This window comes from Lissotriton vulgaris, chromosome 11 (assembly GCF_964263255.1).
Source record: "Lissotriton vulgaris chromosome 11, aLisVul1.2, whole genome shotgun sequence".
In the NCBI taxonomy this organism is placed as follows: Eukaryota; Metazoa; Chordata; class Amphibia; order Caudata; family Salamandridae; genus Lissotriton; species Lissotriton vulgaris.
The window spans coordinates 1,069,844,738-1,069,870,476 of NC_141699.1; the positions used below are offsets into that span (position 1 = coordinate 1,069,844,738).

Sequence of the window (25,739 nt, forward strand, 5' to 3'; positions counted from 1 at the left end):
GGGCGTTATCTAGTCGTTCCTTGAAGGCGGTTTTCTTGGCCTTTCGGATCAGTTGCTGGTGTATGCGGGTGGCGTTTTTGAAGGCGTCCTTGGTGCTGGGTCTTTTTTCCAGGCCTTCTCAAGGGAGCGGCAGAGTTTCTTGGATTTCTTAAGATCATCGTTGAACCATGAGGCCTTCTTGCTGCCAAGTTTGCTTTGTCGTTTTTTCAGTGGTGCTAGGATGTCGGCGCTGTTGGATAGCCATAGGGTGAGGTTGGTGGCGGCTTGGTCTGGGTTTGAGGAGTGGGCTGGGGGGTTTAGAAGAAGCGATGAGGAGATCTGGTCGATGGTGATTTTGTTCCAGTTTGTTTGCAGAGTTGGTTTGGGCTTGTTGTTGGGTTTGGGCTTGTTGTAGGTAAAGTGAACGCAGCTGTGGTCAGTCCAGAGGAGAGTCGTAGTGTGGCTGAAGGAGACATGATTGCTGGAGGTGAAGATAGGGTCGAGAGTGTGACCTGCGATGTGGGTGGGGGAGGTGACCAGTTGTTTAAGTCCGAGGTTGGCGAGGTTGTCCAGAAGGGTGGTGGAGTTGCGGTCGTTGTTCTTTTCAAGGTGAAAGTTGAGGTCTCCCAGAAGGATGTAATCTTTGGAGGGGAGCGCGTGTGGAGTGATGAAGTCCGTGATGTCCTCACTAAATTGTGCGCGGGGTCCTGGTGGCCTGTAAAGGAGGGTGCCTCTGAGTGTGGTCTTGGGGTCGATGTGGATCTGGAAGTGAAGGTGTTCAGAGTTGGCTAGATTGACGTCCGAGCTGGTTGAGATGTGGATGGATTTCTTATGGACGATAGCGATTCCTCCTCCTGTGTGGCCGGTACGGTCCTTGCGTATGATCTTATAATCTTCTGGGATGGCAATGGTGATGTCTGGGGCGGAGGAGGCGTTCATCCATGTTTCTGTTAGGAAGGCGACGTCCGGAGAGATGGTGTCTAGTAGATTCCATAGGTCAATGGCGTGCCTGTGGACCGATCGGGTGTTGAGCAAGATGCATTGTAGGTGGTTGGGGTCGGGAATCCGAGGTGTGATCGTAGCGGAGTTGTTGACGGTGCCGATGAATTTGCAGGAGTAGCATGAGAAAGGTCCATGGGTGTGTCCAGGAGCGGCTTGGACGCAGTTGGGGGGACGGCCGGGGTTAAGGGCTAGGAGGGTGGTGGCATCGTAGGTAATGTGGGAGGGCTGGGCAATGCGAGGGCCAGGGGGTCTGGCGCTGGGCGCGGTCCAGGCGCGGACGGGCGTAGACGGGCTTACCTTTGGCGCACCTTCGGCGTGGCCGTAGCGCGTGGACGCTGCGCGTGGAGGCAGACATAAATGGTGAGTGGAGGGGGGGCGGAGGAAGGGAGGAGCAGCTGGGGAGGCGGGTGCGGGGCGGAGAGGAGGGGCTTGCTCCAAAGCACAAAAACAAAATGGCAGGGGAAGAAAATACGAGCTGGGCGAGCTTGGGGCCACAAAAAGATTAAGCAAAGGAGAGAAGGCACAGATGAACGAGCAGCAGTATAAACGGTACCAGCTTAAGGAAGCGAGCGCAGTGCAAGATGAGATATGCAAATGATACCAGTTAAATGCGGGCGGTTACAGGAGGATAAGCGCTGCGATGCAGGTAATGAATGAATAGCAGTGCTATAAGTGCTAGAAGCGCTACGATACCAGCCAGCAGTATTCAGTCAGGGAATCACTCGGGAGGTGAGGATGGCGCTGAGGGACTCGGCAGAGCGCGAGTGAGCGGCCGCCTCTTACAGCGTAAGGGAGGTCACCCATGTATGGTTCCTTCAGGGGTGTAGAATTTAATCAAATATCTCCTTGTCCATAGGGCAGGTTGCTTCAAAAATCTACTTGTCCTGCAACAAAATCCACTTGTCCCTTCAGTGCCATGTAGAGCAGCGACAAATTATGGCAGCAATCTCATTATATAAGGGCTCTGCTATAGCCTCTCTGATTATGCCAGGGCGCACACCATAGTAGTGTTTGAATACTTGTAATCCCCTTATGTTGCCACGTTTCCGCAGATCTACATACTGGGGCAGAAGGTAGTGGTAAGCAATAGTTCCAGGGTTAGAATGTTCTTTTGAGTCTGTGTAAACATACTAACTTGTTGTAAGGGTTTTCAACAATTCTTCTCTAATATTTTCCCATACTAAGAAATGTTTGAAATTTACTCCTGACAATGGCAGACGTAAAACCTTCTTCCAGAATTGGGAAAAAAAGTGGTTGGAGGGAAAGTGAACTTGCAAACATTCAGATTTTCGCATGAGAAAATCAACACATGCAAATTTGCTCATGGTAAAATGCAGTTCACAAATATTTTCTAGAAGTACTATTTCTTGTCCTACTTCTGGAAATTCTTGAAAATTTAAGAAAGTCGTATAGCTGCACTTAATGCAAGGACATACACCATGGGCGCACTTTTGAGACTTTCTTTAATAATTGGGCCCATAGCTGGGTCTGGCGTTGACCTCGACCGTATGCATTTATTAAAATTATTTCTCTCGTATCGGCTGGTTTCACTATGAGTGACAGCATTCTTCTCTTTCACGAGGAGCATATCGGCACACAAAATAGTTTTGTTCAGTGCCTGTAACTACTGTGGCAGTGTGTGCTTTGAGACCAAAGACAATTTTTCCTTTTGCCAATGTTTGTTATAAAGGGGACGACCCGGGCAGCTCCCACACCAATAAGGTTTTTCAAAAATCATGCCAAAACAATTCACACATTGACAAAACTAAAAAGCTGACCAATAATTTCAGGCCTACTGGCTTTGCCAATGCTTGTTTATTTAGGTCTCCCCATAATCTTAGTGAAACTGGTTACACTGATTTTCCAGTACAAATATTTTTGGAAAATACTTGCATGCGTCTCGACGTTACTAAATGATGCTGCAAAGAAATGGTAACTTAAACTTAACACCAGTTTAACAAAATGTTTTTTCCAACTCATTTTTTTATGAACATTTTATTTTGAAAGCTAAGAATCATCAATCTTGCTTTCAAGCTTTTGCATCAAAGCAGAGAGCATCCTGGGAGCATTATACATAGTCTCATATTGCTATACAATGAAAACTTGGGTACACATTTTTTTACTGGAACCACTGTCAGTAGTGCAGTCAGAGCTTACAAAATGCACTTACAGTGCTCACCCTAATAAAGTCTTTCAATTAATGAGCCAGGAATACAAGCTTGAACATCATTAACATATGGACAAAAATATTACCTTAACTGCAGACAGTGCCCTTCCCTGATTCCTAATGTGGTACCGCAAACTGGCAGCCAAAGGGTTTGTGCTGCAGGGGATTGGGCCTACTTGTCCCAAGGACAAAATACACATGAAAACGTGTTACCCTTGACCCCAAACACAATGTCCTGGGTGTCTGGCTATAGGAATCCCACATCCCTGTTCCTTTATAGAGATAGAGGGATTTGCAAAAATACAAGATTTCAGAAATGAACGCCAATATAAAGTTATTTCCCAAGATAAATCTTCAAGGTCTGTTTTATGAATAGGTTCACATGGGCTAATTATTTGGGAGGAGACTATATTCAACTTCCAAGAACAGTATTCCTTTTTTGTTTATTTTTTTTAATTGTGGGATAGGCTCTAAATATACCCTTAAAGGTCTCTCTTATCAGGCTATGAGACCAGAGCATCAATTGTCCTACGTATCTCGTAAACAAAATTGCCGCAAAGTGGATATTGACCAAATTATGAGAGAGATCTGAACTTGTTAGATGCAATAAGTATGGTAACATCTGTTCAGGTGACCAATAGATAGGGTGCGTGACATTCTGAGAGCACCATATGCAGAAGCGAGTCCATTTGGCTCTATATTTTGAGCTAGTAATTTCAGACAAGCTTTAGATCAAATTTTTTTGCAGTCTTGTGAAATATTTAAGTGGTACAGTTCACCAAATTCAGGAACCGGGTCAATAAGTTGAGAGATTCTGGTGTTGGATGAACAACTTGTCCATTGTACAATGTCAACAGATTCAGTACTGGTCTGAATGGAATAGGTCTATGTTCCAATAGGAGAAGTAGCTCTGTGTATCATTACTATCTTGGCCATGCTGGGGCTGTGAGAATAATGCAACATGGTCGCTTCAGCTTCTTCTGCAATCTGTGAACTAGGGTAAGTGGGAAAAATGCAGAAGCGAAGATTCCTTTCCAGGTATCGGGACAGCACTACACCACAACAATCTATGACGGTATCTACTGGCAAAGAATACAAATCAGCAGTTACAATTGGGACGTGTTGCCAAAAAATCCAGCTCTGGGGTTTCCCAGATCTGAAAATTACTGCTAGTGGATGTTGATCTAACTCCCATTCATGGCAGTCTCTTAATGCTCTGCTTACAGAGCTTGTCAATTGGATGTTCACTCCAGGAACATGCTACACCTTTAACCTCATTTGGAGATGTAAAACTCACTTCCATATCCTTTGGACTTCTGTTTACAAGTCCTAACTTTGTTCCATAATGCATGTTCAGGTCTGTACGAACAAGCACTGATGAGTTACTAATCGTTGGCCGAAAATAATTGAAGCTCTAAGGCAAATGCCCTTTGCTTCAGATGGTTTATATGGAATTTGTTTTCTTACTGTGACCATTTTCCTTGAACCTCCTGCTTACAATGAATCTGTTGTCATCTCAAATTGGGGTGGGGGAATTAGAAATGTTAGGCCTGTCGATATACTGTCTCTGCATCTAGCATGGTATTGTGGCTTTCAACTGGGACGTGATTTGAAGGAGATCTTTGAAAATTCCTGAGCTTTGAGCTTACTGTCTTCCTATTTCCTCTTGACACGATCTAAATGGTTTAGGCAGTTGGGAAGGGATAATCCAAAAGTAGGAGGGCATAAAATCTTTGAGAAGTAAGAGGCCAATTTGATTATCTTTTGAATCTTCTTTTTGATAGAGAAGGCTTTGCATGAGATCGTATCCAAAATCACTCATGGAGTCTTCATCTCCCTGCTGGGTTGAAGGTAAGGTTTTCTTAGTTTAGTGTTAAATCTAGACTTCTGAACACCTGAATACAAGCCTTTAAGAATCTCGTCATGGTTTGAAAAGGACCTTTTAGAAGCCAGTCATCTAGGTATGGGAAAACTATATCCTTTCCTCCTCAGGTAAGCCACGACAGGGGGATGCATTGGGTAAAAATCTGAAGAGCAGACTTGAGGCCAAGGGGTAGGCCCTTGAATAGGTAATGGCATCTGGCCAACTTGAACGTTCAATAATTTGGATGCTTTGGATGGATTGGAAAATGAAAATAACCATCCTGGAGATCCAGTGATGTCCTAAAATCTCAATGAATTAGCAATCACAGGATTTCCTGCAACATAAGCATGCAAAATTGTTTTTCATTAATTTGTTTACCTGTAGAAGATAGAGTATTTGGTTCAATTGACCAGATTTCTTCTTGCTTCGAAACAAAAGAGAAGCCTCTGTTGTGCTGAATATAAAGAACTGGCTCTATGCCTTCCTTTCAGTAGAGGAAAGAATTTCAAACTTTAATAGATGAATTTGACGATGCAACCACCTACGAGGGGGATTTTGAGGAGATGCGATCATGTTGAAAAATATAAAGCACCCACTGATCTGTTTTAATAGATCTACAGCTGTTTAACAAATTTGAGTCTTTCACTCACATGCCGCGGGGGAATGACTGCCGGAAAGGTGTCACTGACAGAGTTCTGTCCTCTGCAGGACTATGCAGATCTTTTATGTAGTGGTTGTCTGGAATAAGTTGCTGTGGGTATTGTTGGCAGTACCCCTATTGCTGTAGAGATGGAGGACACGTATGATTTTGAGTTTCCTTTATAGGAATACTGCCCTGGTCCTCTTGCATCTCGAAATGGTTGAAAACCATTCTGAATGCAGCACCCCAAAGAACTTGTTGTCTTGATATCAGATGTTAGGGCATCCTCCACATGTTGGTGTAGGAAGCTAGCTCTTTATGAGATACTAGCAGCCCGTCCAGACGTTGTCCGGGGATGAAAAGTGAAGTGTGTAATGTTGTTACTGATGAAGTGTGACCTTATTGTAAGATTTCGCGGTAAACAACATTTTTAGTTTCATTTGAATGAGGATGTAGAATAAATTGATTTTTGGCATTACCTGTGCGAGAGAGTGCAACATATAACTGGCCATGAGTGAAGCAGTCTTCTCGTAAGTCGATGCCTATAACTTTGTATGTTTGACCTTGTGATTTGTTAATGGTAGATGCAAAGGCAATTTTAATAGGGAATTGCAAACGTTTAAATTGGAAAGGTAGATCTGTAGGGATCATGGGTATGCGTGGAATGTGAGCTAACTGTCCTGCTGCAGATCCTGATAGAATAGTTGCTTCAATGATAATAGGTAAAAGTCTTAATTTGTAGTCTTGTTCCATTGCATAGATTGGGTGGACGTAGGTTGCGCAATAAGATGATTGGAATGCCTATTTTTAATTGTAGTACATGAGGCGGAAGCCCTGAAGGGTTAAGCGAATTGAGGAATTCTTGAGGATAATGTACTGCGTCTTCAGTATCTAATACTGTGTCAATGGATTTATATATTTTATTTTCACCTGGGACTTGGAGTATATGTTCATTGATGTGGTTGACATTTGTGTTTCTGGGTGCAACTATAGCTCTTTCAGAAATCCATTGGTAGTGTTTGTTAATTATCAGTTGAAACTCTGGGTATACATGTTGTATGAGTTCTTGTCAGGTAGAGACAGCCGTTCCTAATTTCTCAATGTTAATGTTATCATTTATGTTTGGGAATTGGCCATTACCAACTTGTAGTAGAAGATCAGCAAACATTATCTCCACCTCCTAAATGTGTTCTCATGTTAGTGCGTAAGGTAAGAGTTTGTATGGAGTCCCATAGGTGTGATGCTTTTAAACATGCTTTAAGTATATCGGCATGTGTTCCTCTTGGGACAACAGGAAGAGTCTGACGGAAGTCACCTGCAAAGACAAAAGTGACACCAATGATTTGATGAGAATTTCTAATGTCTTGTAGAGTTCGGTGTACGGCGTCTATATGTGCGCGGTGTGTCATAGTGCATTCGTCCCACATAATAAGAGACACCCTTGAAGCATGGTGCCTACGGGTCAGTTTTTGCGTATTGAGCAAGTGGATTCTTTTTCAATGGAAACCGTTAAAGGTAGTTTAAAGGTGGAGTGTGCTGTTTTTCCTCCAGTTAGCAAAGTGGCAGCTATTCCAGAAGATGCAACTGCAAGAGCCAGTAGTCCTAAAGACCGTATTTTTGCAAGTATTAGGTTAATTAAGTACGTTTTACCAGTCCCTCCTGGTGCGTCTAAGAAGAAAATTGTCCGGTTTTTTTACCCACACTTTAAAAAATGGTGTTGTATGCCATTGTTTGATCGTGCACTAAGTTTGGTAAATGTTGTGTAACGTAATGCATTAGGTTGTCTGTCGAGTTTTGCAGATCAGTATGATTGTACGGTGTATGAATATTTCTATTTGTTTGGGGTAGTTTGAAATCTTTTAATGTTTTTTCACTTAGTACATACAGCGAGTCTTCAATTTCAATGAGCCAAAGTTCTTTACACGCTGCTTGATAGGTAGGCATTAGTTGTCCGTTAACAGTTAAGAGTGTCAAAGCCTGTAGGTCCGCGAACATGTTGTAAAAGAATGCGTAAGTGGAAACACTTAGATTGGTTTGGGTGAATAGTGTACATTCTACCAAGAGCGGAGTCTTTTTTACATACTTGCTGTCCACGTTTTCGTCGTTTAAAATTTGAATTTGACCATGTATAGTATTGTGGTACTTCTTGGTATAGCAATGTTTTTGCGAAACGGTCGGTGGCACACAATTGGAAGAAGGCAGTAAGCGTTGTGTGCGTTGGGTTCTCTGCTACATGTAGAATGTTCTTGTCATTGAAATAGACTCTTTGACCATTTTCAAGATGAACAGCTAGATGTGTGACAGTGGGATGGCGTTCATGAATGTGAAACTCTAGAATGCGCCACACAGCTTCGGAAGTACTAATATACCGTCCATTTAGATATGTGTCTATTTCATTGTGTTTGTTTTCAATAGCAGCAGTTGCTTGATCAGAGCCTTTGTTAACACCTTCTGCGCGGCGCGAATTTTCGCGCTGTGCTGAATGTTCGAAAAACGGGCGTGGTCGTGACGGAACGGTTCCGTCATCAGCGCAGCCCAACCGACGCTGATGACGGAACCGTTCCGTCATAAGCATCGAAGGGGTTAATATATTTGCAAATATATTTGATTGCTTTAACAGATTGGCAGTATTCCATACTAATGTGAGCATTGAAAGTGCAACAGAGTAGTGGTGAATATGGAACAACCCACTGATTATTGACAGTGACTTCCTGTCCTCTAACCGTCATTGTGACAGTATGTCCATGTTCGGTGTTCCTCCTACGATAAACGGGGTAGCCGTTAACCCCAGTTTTAGTTTTATTAATGAGAGGGCGTGGGTATTTTTTGGTGCAAATCCCGTTTTTCATACACAGTGAAAGAATGTTGTGTTCACCAAAAGGACCATGTATCATGTTTTTCTTGACAATTAGAAATAGTTTTGGATCGTTAATAGGATCAGGCAGCTCTGCGGAGATAATGAGATCAACGTCCTCGGCATTAATTTTTGGGTTAAGCCATAATAGTATGTGTACATGAGGTAGTCCTCTCTTTTGCCATTCAATAGTAAATATGTAAGCTTTAGCATATCCAAAGATACCCTGTTGTGTTAATAGTTTCATTAGTGTTTTAACTTTTAAATTGAAGACCCGTGCAACTATGTCATGTCTATCGCATGGTTTTTGTTTTGGGAACAATTGATCTTTAATTTCTTGCCAGTCTGGATTGCATGTGAAAGTAATGAATAAATCTGGTCTGCCATAGTGCCTGACGTATGTCATAGCATCTTGTGTTTTTTCGTGCATGTACCTTGGTGATCCAGTGAAGGTAGCTGGTAAAATAACGTGCTGTCCAATGTCTTGAGCGTGTACGTTTTGATCTTGATTGACAGCATCTTTCAAATTGATGTAGTTGTGTGCGCTTAGTTGTTTTTGATTGTGCCTGATAAAGTCTAGTCTTTCTGTGATCATTTTGGCCATCATATCTACAATGTATTGATTGAAGAGATTGCGGAACCAATGCAAGGTATTGAAAGTTGTATTTCTAACCGTAAGAGTACAGGCATAGCACTGCATGCATGTAACAGTTTTGTTTGTTGCAGAGTTTGTTTGTGGTATATTGAGACAATAACCATCTTCACCTCTAGGGAATAGGATGGGGTATTGTAAAGGATCATAGGATCTATGTAATTCAGATGCTTTGCGTAATACTCCTTCTCGGGTATGTAATTCGATGTCGCGTGATCCCTTGTTCTCGTTGACTAAAAGAACTGCAACTTCATCTGTAGTTGGTGCATTATATCTTCCTGCATGTGTATTTGGTGGCCGTTTATCAGCGTGTATAATAATGCGCAAATCTTCCTCTTGTGAATTCATTTCATAGTTGTACTTTAGTGAACGAATGTATGTGTTATGATGGTACAATGTGTCTTGTAGTAGTTGTATAAGGTGTGTGTTTAAATTTGGCACCATGTGTGAGCGTGCGTCTATTTGTTGTTGTTCAGTTAGGAAATATATTTGTAGGAACTGTGGCGCTTTCCCTTCCATTGGAAGCATACTTCCAATCAAGTGGTATAACTGTCCCTGGCATGAAATTGCCTTTCCTAACTTCATTTGCACCAAAGGATGTCATTTGGAATAGAGTATTGTAACGGCGTGTGTTTGTTAAGAAATGATTTGAAAGTGTGTGAGTGCCATCTAGTAGTTGTCTAATGAGTGGTGGTGGATCTTGAATGTTGTTAATAAGTACTTTTCCTGATGAGCAGCTAAGGCCTTTAGGTTCTGCCTTCCATTTAAGTGTGTTGCAGTGAGTACAGACATTGTCCAGGTCTCCAATTTTGACATGTGGACTGTTGCAGAAGCCCTGGAGTGGGTTGTAGTTGAATGCAGACCCGAGAGTGTGTGTGTGTGTGTGTTGTACTGTATGTTCTTGTTGTGATTGCATATTTGGAGTTATTAAAGTTTGCTGTTTTTGTATGCGAGTGGTGTCTTTGTTGGTCTTGTTAGTGTTGTCCACGTGTCTGGTATTAGAGGTTGTTGGCTGTGGAGTACTGTTATGATGCCGTTGTGAATGTGTTATATTGTTTGTTTGTGGAAGATGTGAGGTTGATGGTGCATCGATTTTATGTAATGTTTCCTCCTGATTTCTCTGTGTCAGTCTTATGTGCTTTTTTGTGTTTGCTCGTTTTTTGTATGTAGTCCGTGAAAGATGCGTTTTCCTCTTCACCATATTGAAATGTATGTGTTTTAAATATTAACAAAAGAGAGTAATGTAGTTACGTTGATGTTCACTGTTGCTTTCCCTAATTGTTTTTGCGTAGTAATGTGTGTGCCACCATTGCCTACGTAACGTTTATTCTTGTGCCCGAGGGTGTAGCATATATTGCAGTATTATACCTGTAATTGTACTCTGTTTTGTCTTGTAACCTGCACACTTGTCACTGTTTCCTGCTGGCAGTTTTTGCTACCTCATGTATTTTGTTTGGTCCCAATTGTCACTTTTCTGTCATGTATCTTAACGTGTGGTTTACTAATCTGTTCACGTGTAATGTGCTCCTTATGTTTCAATTCTGTTTGTTGCACACACCAGTTTTCCCTTGTAACAGACAGTATGGTAGCGCTCACATTTTGTTTGCTGTTGATACTTTCACAAGTGCCACCATTGCCTATGTAATGTTTATTGTTGTGCCGGTGTGTAGCATATATTGCAGTATTATACCTCTTAATGTACTTTCATTTGTTTTGTAACCTGTCTTGTAACCTGCACACTTGTCAGTTTCCTCCTGTCAGTTTTTGCTACCTTGTGTATTTTGTTTTGTCAGAATTATGTGCTCCTTACTTGCACACACTACTTTTCCCTTGTAACACAGTATGCTATCACTCACATTTTGTTTGCTGTGTGCCAGAGTGTGTAGTATATATTGCAGTATTCTACTTCTAATTGTAGTTAGTTTGGTCTGCACACTTGCTCGGACGCCTTTGGGTAAGGCCGGCGCTATGTAAAGACGGATGTAAAGGTCTGCGCTACCTAACCTGCACACTTGCTGTGAAGCCTTTCTAATTGTAGTTCGTTTGGTCTGCACACTTGCTCTGAGGGCTTTGGGTAAGGTCGGCGCTATCTAAAGACTCCTTCGGCCAATTTCTGCGCTATTTAGGAACGGGTCCACGCTACGTAACCTGAACGAGTCCGCGCCATCTAAAGACGCCTTGGTGAGATTTCCGCGCTATTTTGAAAGTTATAAATGAAGCATTGATCGTGTTTGTATCCGAAGGAATGGCGCCTTGTTTTGTTCCTGTTTGGCCCCTTTATGACGTCGTTGGCCAATGTTTACCGTGTTGTGATTTTTTTTACATTGAAGTCATGTGTGTGTTTCAGTAGCTGCGTTGTGATTTGTGAACAATGTGATTCACCCTGCCCCCTGTGTGACGTCATGTTATAGTTATTGTGTACGGAAGGCACGCCCGCTTTTGAATCTAATGGGACGAAGGCGTCAAGGGTAACTACAAGGAATGTGTTATCTATTACAATATTTGTTAAACCGCGCTGATCATGCGCCGTATAAAAAGATTTTCCGATTTATGGTTTAGTATTGCTTCTAAATCGTGTGAAAGCGCATTTCGCTCTGGGTGTGCATATAACGTGCGGGTCTGCATATAATGCGTTCTAAATTCGTAGAAAGTGCATAATTTGTGCATTTGTGGTCTATGTGTGCAAAATTTGCGTTTTTAAATTCAGTGAAAGCACATAATTCCTCATTTGTGCTGTATGTGTGCAATGTAAGGTGTTGTTAGCAGTTCGCATGTTCCTGTAAACGCCCACACGACCACGCCCCCAAGGGACTACTTTTACACTTTTTGCGTTTTTCCTTCTTAATGTATATGGTGTACACATCTATAGCCTATGTCCTTCTGCTATATCTCCCCTTTCAAATGGTGTATTGGGTGTAGTGATTGGTGCATTACTTTTGTAGTTTACCTGGCTCAAAGGTTTGTGTTCTCTCTTTATAATAGTAGTAAAGATATAGATAAACACCAGGAGATGTGGCTGCACTGTTCCCATGAAGCACAAGGTCAAGACTGATTTGCATATAGCTGGGTCTGAACTGAGGTGGCGCAGTGAGCTAAAGAATGATGATGGATTCAACCCAGATCTGTGACGGGGGATGAGTGTCTGAAAAGTTTCAGCGCTCCGTCCATCATCCCCTTGTGTTTGCTTTGTCCACCCTTAGTTGGCAGGGTATGCAAAGACGTGGGTCCCTTGCTCACTTTGCCACTGGATTCAAGCTTGCCTGACTGATAATGTTACCCAGAAACCGGTCCCAGGATGCTTGTTTGCGGTTCTGGGAAGACCTGGCTTGGTAGTTCGGGCTGGACTGTTCCCATGCGGAACAGGATCAAGACTGATTTGCATATAGCTGGGTCTGAACTGAGGATTGCGAAGTGAGCTAAAGAATGATGATAGATTCAACCAACATCTGTAACTGGGGGTGAGTGTCTGAAAAGTTTCAGTGCTCCGTCCATCATCCCCTTGTGTTTGCCTTCTTTAGGAGATATATCAAAAATCTGATCTATCGTGTAAAGGGTCAGGGTCAGCCTCTGGATTCACGCTGCAGGTGTCATTGTCGAGTCCAGGTGGGGTCAGCCAACATTGAACTTGAGGTCAGGATAACTGGAAAACCGGTTCTGGGTCAGTGGCCCACCTGGACACTGGCTGGAGGAGTCGGGTGCAGAGTGGGCAAGACTCACGAATCTGCTCGGCACCGTACTCCTTTGTCTTGAATTCTTGGGGACAGAACCGCGGTCGTCCCCCATTCTGGTCTTTTTCAAAGCTCAGGCAATCTTACTTGGATTTCTGGAAGTCGCTGGCTGCAGGACAGGTTCGGTCGTCTTCTTGCAGCTAGAGACAGGCCGGTAGGGCTGGAAATGTTAGTTGTCGCTTTCAGGCTTTGCGGCAAGTCGTCTTCTTTGACCTCCTGCTTAGGTCGCAGGTAACTAGTTTCTGGAACTGGTGGAGCCAACTAAATACAAAATCTAGGGGGCATTTTAGGGGAATAGCAGGTATGGCTAATGGGCACCTTACCTGCGGTGACTATACCAGTTATGCCACCCTCCTATGGGAGAGGGCATAGACCTAGCCCTGATTGAAGAAGTCCCCTCATCTTCAAGATCGAAGAGACTGAATAGTGTGTTTAACTTTGCCTCCTCCAACTGAGGGATTGAGTTGGCAAAGGTGGGCACACCTCCTAGCCCATCTAAGTTTTCCTGCCCAAAGTGAGTGTGTAAACCGAAGGCTGCCATCTGCTGCTAGCCCTTACAGCACTGGGCGCATCCGGGAGGAGGATGGGTTACACCTCTGCCACGGATATGCATTGTTTCTGGTCCCAGAGTGCAGAGGCTCTCCACCCAGGGGTCCAGAAACATGTCTGTGTATGGCAGGCTGCCTAAAACCAGTCGGGAACCACAACAGGGATGGTAGGTTTTAAGGGTGCCCCTCTGAGGTGTCGTTTGAGTACATGGGTTCCTAAATCTCACACTAGCATCAATGTGGATTTATTACAATGAGTTGTTTGGTACCAAACAATCCTGGTTTCAGTGAAGCCATCGTGGTGCTGGGGGACCTAGAGTTGTCGAGTTTCCATCCCATGTACTTCTCATGGCTTCCCTGGCACTTAAATTAAAGAATGTACTTGTGTATTGTAGAACCCTACCTACTCATGCAGATATGCCCTCGCCTAGGGAATAGTGGACCCTGCCTCAGGGTTGAAAGACCTGCTGGAGAGGTGACATACCTACAGGCAGGGCGCCATGTAGGCTGTCTTTTTTCCCCTTAGAAGGGCATGCAAGCTCAGTGGCATGGTCTCAGGGGACCCTCTTCAGCTCCCACATCCTAGGTACCCAGGATACCACTTACTAGGGACTTACAGCGGGGCAGAAGTGCCAATTGGGGATATGTTTTAGGGAAGAAGCACTGGCACAGGGGACCTGGTTGGCAGGGACCCTGTGCACTTCAATCGAAACCACATCAGAACCAGACAAAAAGTGGGGCTAACCACGTCAAGAGGCACTTTCTTGCAACTATCATGGTCACAGTTTGTATTGAATGAATGAGCAGACTCCTACGGTGATGGTGATCTGTGTGGTGACTGTGGTAGTGATGGTGTAGGTCTTCACAGTAGAGTGGAAAGAGGAGATTGTGTGATAGTGCTAGGGGCTTCTCCTTATTTATTAGAGAGGAGAACTCAACTCTGTGGAGAATCACTCTTCAAATACCAGCTTTCTCTTTGTCAACTATGTTGACTGGCCTAGCTCCTACTCCTGTTCTGCAAGGCTAGCTAAAATCTTCCCTAACTAAGGGTGAATGCAAAACTTGAGCTAACACGTTCGATGGCAGGTATGGGGTCTCTTATTGAAAAACTCTGCGTCGAAAGTTTTCCCAGAGTCGGTCTCAAAGACCAGTTCAATTGAAAGGAAGGATGGTTTCAGCCTCAAGTGGAGTGTGTTGGTCAGCATCAGTTTCATCTAAGGCTTCTCTTGAGCAGTTGTTTGGTTGAAATATTTGCAAAGCACATGGCTATCCCAGCAACCGACCTCCAAGCAATACTCAGAATGGACGGCAGAAGATGACATGCAGTCTGCAGACCTCGGTCTGGGTCTTTCCTGTGGATGAATCCGCTCTACCGTGCCACCAGAGCTAGATTGGCCCTAACCCTCGTCTTAATCTCTTACTGTCTCCTCAAAGCAGAGTGGGGCCAGCATTTCAGTGTGGTCTCAACGCTGCGCCGTATAGAGGGCCAAGCGACACTTCCTCCGATAGCAAATTTCCTTCTTATTTTTTAATGCCTTTGAGGCTGAACATATCACTTTTTTGTGGTCTTGAGGGAGGCAAAGGGTGCAAACTTGATGTTGGGCAGATAATGGGCATTTCTGGTTAAACTTTAAGCAGAACTGGAATGATGTATTCTCCATAGCACCCCTCCCCTTCAAGAGTCATTCTCTTACTACTAGAGTTCAATAAATGCCCCAATGCAGATGTAAGCCGACACAGAGGTGAGTGATGAGTCACTGATTCGGTGTGCAAACAAACAACATCTGGAACCGAAAGATTCAGCAAAGTGTATGGAGGTCCCGGTACTCCAGATGCTCGACTGAAAGCCAAGGTGGTAAAAAAAAAAAAAACAATCCTAAGTGGAGTCTTCATTTCAGTGTATTGTGGGCTTTAGGGAGAAGTCAAGAAATATCTCAATACTTCTTTGAACGAATACGCACAAAGTCTACACCCAACACTAGACAGGAGTTTGCAGGGCATGAGACCTACTGCAGCAAGTGCTACAAAGAGGTCATAAAACAGCGCCTAAGATGGTCTCTAATAAATTTAGAACCTGTACTCCCCACTTAATCCGATATTACACAATTGAGTCACATTTGATATTCTCCTCTACTCAAAACCAAATAGGGAGAAACCGCATTGCAGGTCCGGGAAGTACAACTGTGGAATCAACTTGTGATAGTAATTGACAAGAAACAATCTTAAATTACATTTGGAAAATTCCCTAAAAACTGGCTATTTTTTTTTATTCAGAACATTTTATGGATCTTCAGTAAACCGGAAATCCACACAAAAACATCAGCAGAAATGGAGTCAGTTTTTTTTTCTCATATTTGCGTGTACCTTAAAGTAATCATAGTATGCGAGTAAAGAGTGAAAGATCTGATACTAAAGTGTAAGGGCATTTTTATTATTTCTTGAATGTATGCCTTAGAAATGTATGTTCGAGAAATAAGCTAGTGAAACAAAATATTTCAAATGGAGAGAGCTTTCATGCAAGAGGCTCTTAAAATAATAAGATTCAATTCACCAGTTTTTTTAAAGTGTATGTCTACCCAACATCGGGCTTCCCAGCGCTGTCAATTCTAGCCAGAGTGAGGGTAAAAAACGGTTAGGGGGAAAAGATACGTTTTTAGATTCTTTCCGATACTCATGAAGTAATCATTCATTCTCAGGCTAACAGGTAAGGAGTTCCAGAGTTTAGGTGCAGGATACTTGAAGGAGAGGCCTCCACTTCTGGCTCTCTTGATCTTGGGGACAGCCAGGAGATCAAGAGTACTGGACCCAAGAGTTGTATTGGTTTGAATGGGGGGGTTTGGGGGGGAGGGAGAGATGTATGATCAGCTGATGGACATGTGGGCTCACTCTGGGTTTTGCCCAATGTGTAAAACATAGTGCCTTGACTTGCGTTCTGCAACTTATGGGCTGCACGGGATGACGGCCTTTTCGGGATACGTAACAGTATTCGAGTGGCAGAGTTCTTAATTATTTGAAGCTGTATGAGGACTGAGATTGGGTTGCCCAGATAGTTTGAGTTGTCATAATAAAGGCGAGAAAGAATAGATTCTTGTATCACAGTTCTTTGAGACTCTACCAGAGCCATTTCAAGGTCTTTCTTATGGCTCAGAGGAGGCCCGAACAACTGTCCGACACCTTCTTTTCTTCATAGGCTATGGAGTGATGCTTATCCAAAGTGATCCCATGGCTCTTAACTTCCAGCTTGGGAGATGCACGATCTCCTAGGGAAGGAGGCCAACTAATTTATACTCCAGAGGGTTATTCCCGACTACCACGCCCTCGGTGGTCTCCCCATTTAATTTTTGGCAGCTGGTTTCCATCCATTTTGACACCTTCTCTAGGCAGTTTGAATCTTTTGGATGTGGCGTTTATTTTAGGAGACAGTGACACAATTGTATGCATCGTGAAACCAGATGAAGAGATGATATCTAAGATGGTGGATGTACACATTTAAGAGTGTAGGGCTCAGAAAGGAGACTTGTGGTATCCCACATTCCAACTTATCAAGAAGAACGGCCCCTCACTGACCTGAAAGCTTCGCTTCTCCAGAAATGAGGCAAGCCAATTTAAGGCATTCCCAGTGATGCCAACTTCCAGCCGATGGGAGTATAATAGGATATGAGACCATATCAAAAGCAGCACTTGGATCAAGGAGGATCAGTGGCGTTGTGCCACCATGATACAGAACCAATTGAAGATCTTCAGTGGCTATTAAAAATGCTGTTTCTGTGCTACAGCCGGAAAGGTAAGCTGCGAGTGGGGTGGAGGATGTTATTAGCTTCCAGGTATTTCGTAAGGGTCTGGTCTATCGTTTTGTTCAAGACTGAGTTCCAGGAAGTAACAATATGGGTCTGTAGTTTTCTACCATCTCCAGGTCCACAGTGTGTTTCTGGAGCTGCGGGCTAATAATATTGTGTTTCCATTCCTCCAGCACGCTGCAATTGTTCAGAGACATGTTTTACACATCTGTCGAGAGAAAGCATCACATTTTCCCCTTTTAGTAGGCTATCTACTGGAGCAGGATCCAGCGGTAAGCCTGATTTAACTGAGCTTGCCACATCAATGTCTTTCTCTTTGACCAGTTGAGGAAATGTGGAGAGTTCAACTTTGAAGTTATTAATTGCAGGCCAACCCTCTATCATGTCATTGTGACCTGTTGAACCTGATAAAGCATCAAAAGGCTACAGAAAGCGTAAAATAGAAATTACAGTAAGCAGAAAGGAGCTGGAGCTATAGTGTCGCTAATCTAGCATCCAGTTTGTCGAGACAGCAGGTGCTTACAGGCCTGATTTAGTACTGCCAACAATGAAAAGCATTAAGTATTGTGAATTGCGATTTTCAATTGAAACTGCTCCGTCTGTTGCCGAGACTACGTATTTTCTCTAATCAACATCAGCAGATTCCATCTGGAGTTTAGGAGATAAGAATTTAAGCCAGAAAACATCCAAATAACTCAACAGCAAAGACCGGATTCAAACCCCCAATGTACCCTTACGAACAATACACCCAAGCCCAGTACTACAGCTGCCAAAAAGGAGTAGGACACCACAGAAAACAAGCAGCCCATCAGACCTTTCACTCACGTGCAATGGCTTGTGAAGAATCAGACTACATTATCAACATTCAAATGTTTATCTCTTGCATTAAGGAATTAGTCTTAGTACATATATGCATTCACTTATTTTAGGAGTTTTGTACAGTGCTGGCCTGAGAAAGATTCTACTTTGTAACACGGACACTTTGAAAAGGGAAGCAGTTTTTACATGATTAGTGGTCCCGTTCTCAAAAGCTACACTGAGCAATCAATGTCAGAAATTTACCACCCTTAATTGCTGCATCACCGTAGGTATAAGTACTTGTAGATAGTGGAAATCTGGCAACTTGTATGGAATTTGTCACCAGCCACAAGCCAGCATATATGCAGAAGACTTCCTACAAACAACGTTACTGGTATAATCAGAGGCAGGAAAGGAAATCTGAGGACAGAAGGAGTGGTACATGACCACCCCATCTAAAAAAGTTACAACACCTCCCTCCAAGCCTCACACAAAATACATCTAACAAATTCTGATTACATATTTAAGACAGCTCTGGGTAAAGTAAAGTTAAAAACAGCACCAATCATGATAAACACATACCAACACGTACGCAACAGCAGAAATTAGACCAAATACCGTACATACCCAAAACCAGAATGGATACAACAGAGGTATATATATGTGGTGCCCTGAACAGCACCATATTCTTCATAAACCTTGCACTGCTTCATAACACAAGCTATCAATCCTGTCTGGTCGAAGTATACAGTGGATCCTCTGCAGAGCAATATATGTTCAGACATCGCACACGTGCAACTACCCAAGCTACAGCATATCAGATTTACCTAGGAGTCAGGAACCATATAGAGTTTTTTAGAATTTTAAAAACTGATACTAATGCACTAATAGTTACTGTTATTGCTAAATTTTTGTTTTCAATGTGGTTAATTAGACTGAGATTGATTCGGTAGTAGCAAGCCACTTTAATGTAGGTAGACAGTTTGTCTCTGTAAAAACTAGGCCTCCACTGTGTTTTAAACTCTAATCCTTGTATTTTATTGTCTTAGGGTTTTTATCGTCACTCTATAAACCACATGCTAACTGATTTACTGCAAATATTTAAAATGAGATGTAACTGTGTATTAGTCTATTGCTGTAAATGTATTTTTCTATTTTTGATGTACTTTTATGGTTCATAAACAAACCGAAATAAAGTTAATTTGAGGATATCAGATTTCTCAGAACACACATGCCTGCGTGGGTTAAGGTCTAAATTCGCACCCTCAAGGTCAAAAACCCCCTGAAGACAAACTAATACACACAGAAACATCATATAACCACTCTTGCAATACTACTGATTGAAGTAATAAAAACAATTACACGATCAGAGACTGAATTCTCAAAAACATGCTGAGAAGGTAACCAACCTCAGTCATACTAATGACAGACTGCGTTCTAAATTAATCATCCAAACAGGCCTACTACATTTAGAGTGTTGCTGGCTCCTCATTCCCTCAGCAATTAACCACACACCAGGCAATTCCTCTCAGACCCTTTGCCAAGACTATAAACTATAAGCAATAAACCAGTTCTCCACTTTAAAATTTTTTTAGCGAAAACACAGCATTGGTGGGGCTACCTACAAATGTCCTTTTTAGATAAAAATCAACCTGGCCTTGCAACCACAGTCAGTTCCCTGTGCGTCAAAAAGACTGATTTTATGGGAACACGATACAGTTGAAGTCAAACTTAAAAAAATAAAAAAAGTTTTACTGCCTTGGCTAAATAAGGCATTGGTAATGGCTAACTCCACTCAACTAACTTATCTATTAACTGGACACACAACTAACTGGTCATCTATTACCCAAGTATGTGGTTCACAGCGGCCACTATTTTTACAAGATTAGCTTTGAAAACTTCACAACACACTGATCCGAATGAGACCAAGGACTGGGCCATGTAATCATACCTCATAAGCTCAAATTCGCCATCCGGTGGTATGAAGCTGATGCTCCTCTCTGAATCAAATTTGCTAAGTCGCACACACTGATGGAAGGTGCAGTCGTCAATGGCAATGGACTGCTTCCCTCTGAAAGAGGACAAGAGCATAGCAATATTAGCATATGAGTAAAGAAATAGGGTACTCAGGAGAGGCAGCTAGGTTAAACCCTAACTGCTATGACCACAGGATCTAACACTATCAGAAGTTGGTTATAGCTTTACTTTACTTGGCCCTGTATAGATTACACAAAAATCGCAATATCAACAAGCTTCTGCCCAGCCTGTGCTTTACAGGTCTTACAAGCCCTAATCACACAGCAGGAGGACATATGACATCAAATGGTTAGCTCTTCATTAGAGCAGTTAGAAAATGAAAAATTTAAGTTTGAAAACTCCAATAGACAGACACTCACGTTTTCCCAGTTTCGTCTGCTGTGCCTTTGCCCTGCTTCTCAATCACAATCTTGTCATTCATTCCAAACTTGCACTCCGGCATCCCGCTTAGGTAACTCTTCATCACCACTCTGCCAGAGACGTGTGCACTCAAGACTTGACCTAAAGATTTTAAAAAAAAAATGAGATCTGTGCTGCAAGGAAATATAGGTTTCGATACAAGGAAAGAGTTCATGAGAAACATGATTAAGAACTACTATTTTACAAGTGCTAAGTGGCAAGAGCATCCTTTGAAATAACAGGTCACTTCAGGGTCCAAAAAGAAAATGAACAAACTAGTCTGCATTCAACTCATGAGCACAAGATACACCAAGTTGGGGACCAGGTTAAAATAGCAGGAGAGTAGTGCACCATGGGAACCGTTTGCATGGTCCATTAGGATTTAATGTTTATGAAGAAGATCCACTCCATTTCTGATATGGTGCACACAACGGCTGTGTAGCACAGTGAATGAAAAGTAGTGAGAAAGCATCAGGCAAACTATCAGGTGCACTCAATTGGACTAAAGGAAAAGCATTTCAGTAGATAGGAGTGAATGGGGGGATGCATGACAGATCTGCTGTAGATGTGGCCATAAAACAATGAGGGTGAATGAAGAGTGCTTGAAGGAGGCAATCGTGGGGGGGAAATGGCAACTCCTACTAGATTACACACGTAACAAAGACAAGAGCATGCCTAGTTGCCAAAGGAATAATGGGAAGGAGCGATCACTTCTACAACCCTTAAATGAACTCCTAGTACATCACTGAGTGTCTAACAGTGTTCTATTCTGCCTCCTGATAAGTCTGAAAGAGCAACCCTAAATATTAAAGTAAATATACTTAAAACAGGTCTGATTCTCCAACCCCACTACATGCTTGCGATTAGTAGCCCATGAGCTACTGGGAGCACCCCAGCTCCCCGGATGGAGTTCTACAGTGGGCACCCCAGCCTAATAAATTTGAAGCTTTTGCTAAGTAGAATTAACCTATGTATACCAAAATTGAAAACCATATATTCAAGACAAAAATGCATAACTCAAACTGATGTTTGGAGAAAAATGGTTGGATTTCCAGTTGAATTTACAATTCGACTATTCAACCAATCTGCTGGGTGACAAACATTCTTTAAGTGCCAAGATTCTTTTCAGGTTGAAAATGCACTTTAGAAGTACACGTTATGTTCTATTTATAGCTGAAATTTGTGAAGTTAAGCAAGGTTAGGGAGACGGATTGCTAACTTGGTACATTACAGCTCTGGATGCTATGTAGTACACTTTTAGAGGTATCCAAATTGATAAAGCCCTTTTTACATTGCTGCTGGCAATCCTGCCTCATGGGCTAAGGTGATCACTGCTTTTAATCTTGCATGGAATGGCCACTAACAATCTTGTCTGATGTGATCACTAGGGAATAACTTTCATTGAACAAAAGTAGATCTTTTTACAGAAAAGGTTGGACGTAGACTCCAATCCCCTCCCCCCTACTGGATAATTCCACTGCTACCTCGTCACTAGCAGTTTTTCAAAAAGAAAAAAACGAGAAAAAAAACAGGCAACATGGCTTTGGTTTTAATAAGAAAAAATCTGTGTTTAATTTCAAAATCCTGATAAATATTTTTACTTTTTGCAATATAGTAGAAAGAGCCTACCTCCACCCATATAAAGTGACAGCTATTCCTCTGGAAACCATTTTTCAAACCCCATATTACACGGTTATTTCTGAATATACAGTTGAGAAGAGAAAAAAATATAACAGCTAAGCAAGTGAAGTGCATGCCTACCTTGTGGGGACATTAGCAGGTTCACGCTCTCCAGCACATCCAGGAACAGCTCATTTCGTCTGTACTTTATACCCTCACGCCTCCAGCCGATCTGCCCAGTCACTTGGCTGGTGATTTGAGACTGTTCTTCTTTTGTCTAAAAAAACAAATATTTATGAGTGGAAGGAGTTTGGAGCACAGTAAAATGAAGCATTGTAATGAAATGGTGTTCGGACCACTGCAATCATTTCCCTTTTCGTAGCTGCCCCTTTGATCTTCCACCCATTTCTCTTTACCTATTCCTGCATAGGCTGCCCTATACTTTTTGTAAATTATGCATTCTCAAAAGACATTTGACTTTCTGTATCTAAGAGTTAAAACAATCCTAGTTTGGGGAACTGTGAGCAAGCAATGCCTATTCGATCACAACTTTCCACTGTACAAAAAGGTGATGCGTTTTCAGTTGGGGTAACATCGTGGAACTTGAGGGATGGTACACTGACTGAGAATGCCAGAATTTCACTGACCGTCCATACTGGGGCCAAGGAGAATCCCTCAGATACATCTTTAGAACTTGATGAGAAAGACAAGATTGCAGCTGACTGGTCCCAGCTTCTCTGAAGAGTATTTCATGATAGAGTATGCCAGCTGTACCAGTTAAGAAAGCGCTCAAGGTTAAACTAGCGGATGATTTAAAATGTTTACCCTGCAATGCTCCTCGATTTGAGTATGTTTTAACGTAGGTTGACTACCTCCACTGTGCCCCTACAGTGCATGGTGATACCGAAGGAGTCAAACTAAGCCTTCTATATCCAGGAAGGTAACGGAAGCTAAGGCAGGCCATGGTACACTACCTGCTTCTTGGTCAGGAAGTGAGGTGGAGCTTTACCGGTTATCAGTGTGTGTAATAACATTCTCCATAGGTACATGCATAAGTGTAGTAGCTTGGGCTGGGGCTGCTAACATCAGAATACTGCTCAGTTTTGAAAAGAAGCTAGGGGAATGGGTCAAAAGGCATACCTTTCCATTGGGCTTGCATCACAAAACCCCCTGCCGTGTCCCTGTATAACACCTTCTTGCAAAAAAAAAAACAGCATTTGAAATTCTGCTGTAACACAAACAGATTCAGTATGGTGGGGCCAACAATTTGAAAATCGCATTTGATTACTAGTCTTCCCGCTTCACTCATTACCTTATACAGTGATTGTTTGTTTCACGGAGGGCAACTTCATTTGAACAGACTTTTCTAAATAATTTCTAAAAATGTGTTTCCTGCTCAGGTATTCTGCATGGGGGTTGACTAAACCAACTAAACACTTGCGAACACCAGTGAAAGAACTTGTGTTCCTTGTTACACATGGAGGAGCTTGCTACCAAATGTTTAGTACAACACAAGTACAGTTCATATTTTGTGAGAACACAGAAAAAGTTAGTTCTCTTCAGTAGGAATATGTTACTTACCCTGTAAGCATCCGTTTGTGGCATCTAGTGCTGTAAATTCACATGACCTGCATACTCCTCCCATCTAGTATCGGGTCAGGAGTTATGAAAGTTGTTTTTCTCTGAAGAAGTCCAAGTCACGAGATGGAGTGACTCCTTTCCTTGGTGGTGAGGTGCATGGCAATCAACTCCATTGTTTTCCCTCAGGCGGGTGCGAGAGGAGTGTAAAGTATGTGCACCTAATGGGATTACCATGCTAAATGTATAATTCGTGAAAACTAGCAAATTTAAGAAACTGCAATGGCAACAGGTCTCTGGGGAGGAGGGTGGGCACAAGGGACAATGTACAAGCCACAAACAGAAGCTTACAGGGTAAGTAACATTCCGTTTGATGGCATGTATGGCTGTATATATACATGCTCGGCATAGACTGTAAAGCAGTCACTCCGTATACGCGGTGGCTAACCTGTGGGTTTTGCAGTGGGTTGAAAAAGGGCACATAGCACTGCATGTCCTCCATTGGCTTATTGGCGTGCTGAAACATCCATATAATAATGTTTGGTGAAAGTGTCTGGAGTGGACCATGTAGCTGCTTTACGTATGTCAGGTACGGGAATATTTCCTAAAAAGGCCATAGTTCCCTTTTAGGTTTCGCCTGTCGAAATCTTATGTCTACAGTATGTGTGTGTTGTCCCGCCCCTCTGTTCCATTGGCTAGCTCCATAAATGGAGGCTAGCCATTGGAATAGAGATCAGTCCGTCAATGCCAGAGCAGATTCGTGGGCGCTCCCGAGAATTTTAGGCTTTTGCCCACGTCATGCGGCGGTGCTTTTTTTTTTGGTCTCTGCATCCTTCGTCACACCAGCCTGCTCGCTCTCCCTGTGAGGACGCAGACCCTACCCGCTCCCTACTCCGAGCAGGGGTGAGCTGCGCGATTTCACTTTCCTTGCAGGTAATCAGCATTTTCACTATTTTTTTTAATCCCGTTCCCGCCCCCCCTCCCGCTGTCCGTGTGCCCGTCCCCTCCCGCTGTCCGTGTGCCCGTTAACACGCCCCCCCCTCCAGCTGTCCATGTGCCCGTGCTTAATGCTTGTTGTTTTGTGACTTCATCTTCTTCCAAACTCTGCGGCGCTGCCCGTGGACGCCCCGTCCAGGTAGCAGCCGCCTCAGCCTGTCAGCCCGCGCCTCCCGGAGCCGGGGGCTGAGAGCCTCGCTCCGGATGTGGCCCGGGGCTGCGAGGGCGGCTGCTGCTGGGACTGCAGGACGCGCCGGGTGAGCGAGCCCGGGGCGCGCCGCTGACTGCCTGCCAGAGCAGGGCGTGAGTCCGGGAGGGATTTGAACCCTGCGGTGCAGAGTGGAGACAGCATGGCTGGAGTCTGAGGTGCCTTGTGTGGAAGAAGGTCCCCTACCCCAGCATCAGATAGCGTCAGGAGGGCTTCTCGACGCTGCAGGGCTGTCGTAGGCAGCCTAACCTGGCTGGGGAGTTCGGAGAGCAAGGGATAGTTCCGGCCGATAGGCAGCGTCCTGTCCAACGCGGTAGGGTGCGCCACCATGGCACCCATCGCCGCAGCGAGCCCTGCTCTGGCTCACCTTTGGAATCCTGTGCTGCGGGCCAAGACCGGTAAGGGGGCAGCTGATGGCGGGTGGCGGCCCGGGGCACTGCTGTTTGGAGGGGTTTGTTTGGCGACTCTGAATTGCCTCTCCAGTGGCATCCGGGCTGTACAATGTGTTGTGGGTGACTGAGCAAAATTTAAGGGCAGCAGAGTGGCATGTCGTGATCGTGCCCTCAGAGGTTGTCATTAAGACAGGCTCGCATCATGTGCAGAATGTAACCCTGGGTTTGGCATTGTGGCTCCCTGGCAGAGTTCAGAGGTGTTTAAAGGAGAGGATGGAATGTACCAAGTGCTTTCATGAGTTGTCATTAAATTAAGATGGCATGCCCAAAGTAGGCATGGGTTTGAATGAGGGCACCATGGGTGGGTATTCCTCTGAGGTAGGCATTACGTGCTGAATGTCTTTCCAGTTGCCATAAGGTAGGAAGCCACGTGCTGAGTGTTACTCTGAGGTTGGCATTAAAGAGGAATGGCATACAAAG

General features: G+C 43.5%; 1 protein-coding gene across 1 annotated transcript in view; it reads right to left on the reverse strand.

Annotated features, from left to right (window-relative positions):
- Positions 1-25,739, reverse strand: part of AP2M1 (adaptor related protein complex 2 subunit mu 1) — a 164,070-nt gene that overhangs the window by 37,047 nt on the left and 101,284 nt on the right. The window contains exons 5-7 of the mRNA XM_086944460.1: positions 22,227-22,362; positions 20,426-20,567; positions 19,981-20,100 (exon numbers count right to left, since the gene is read on the reverse strand). Of these exons, the coding sequence (XP_086800586.1) occupies positions 19,981-20,100; positions 20,426-20,567; positions 22,227-22,362 (398 nt within the window). The remainder of the gene's footprint in view (positions 1-19,980; positions 20,101-20,425; positions 20,568-22,226; positions 22,363-25,739) is intronic.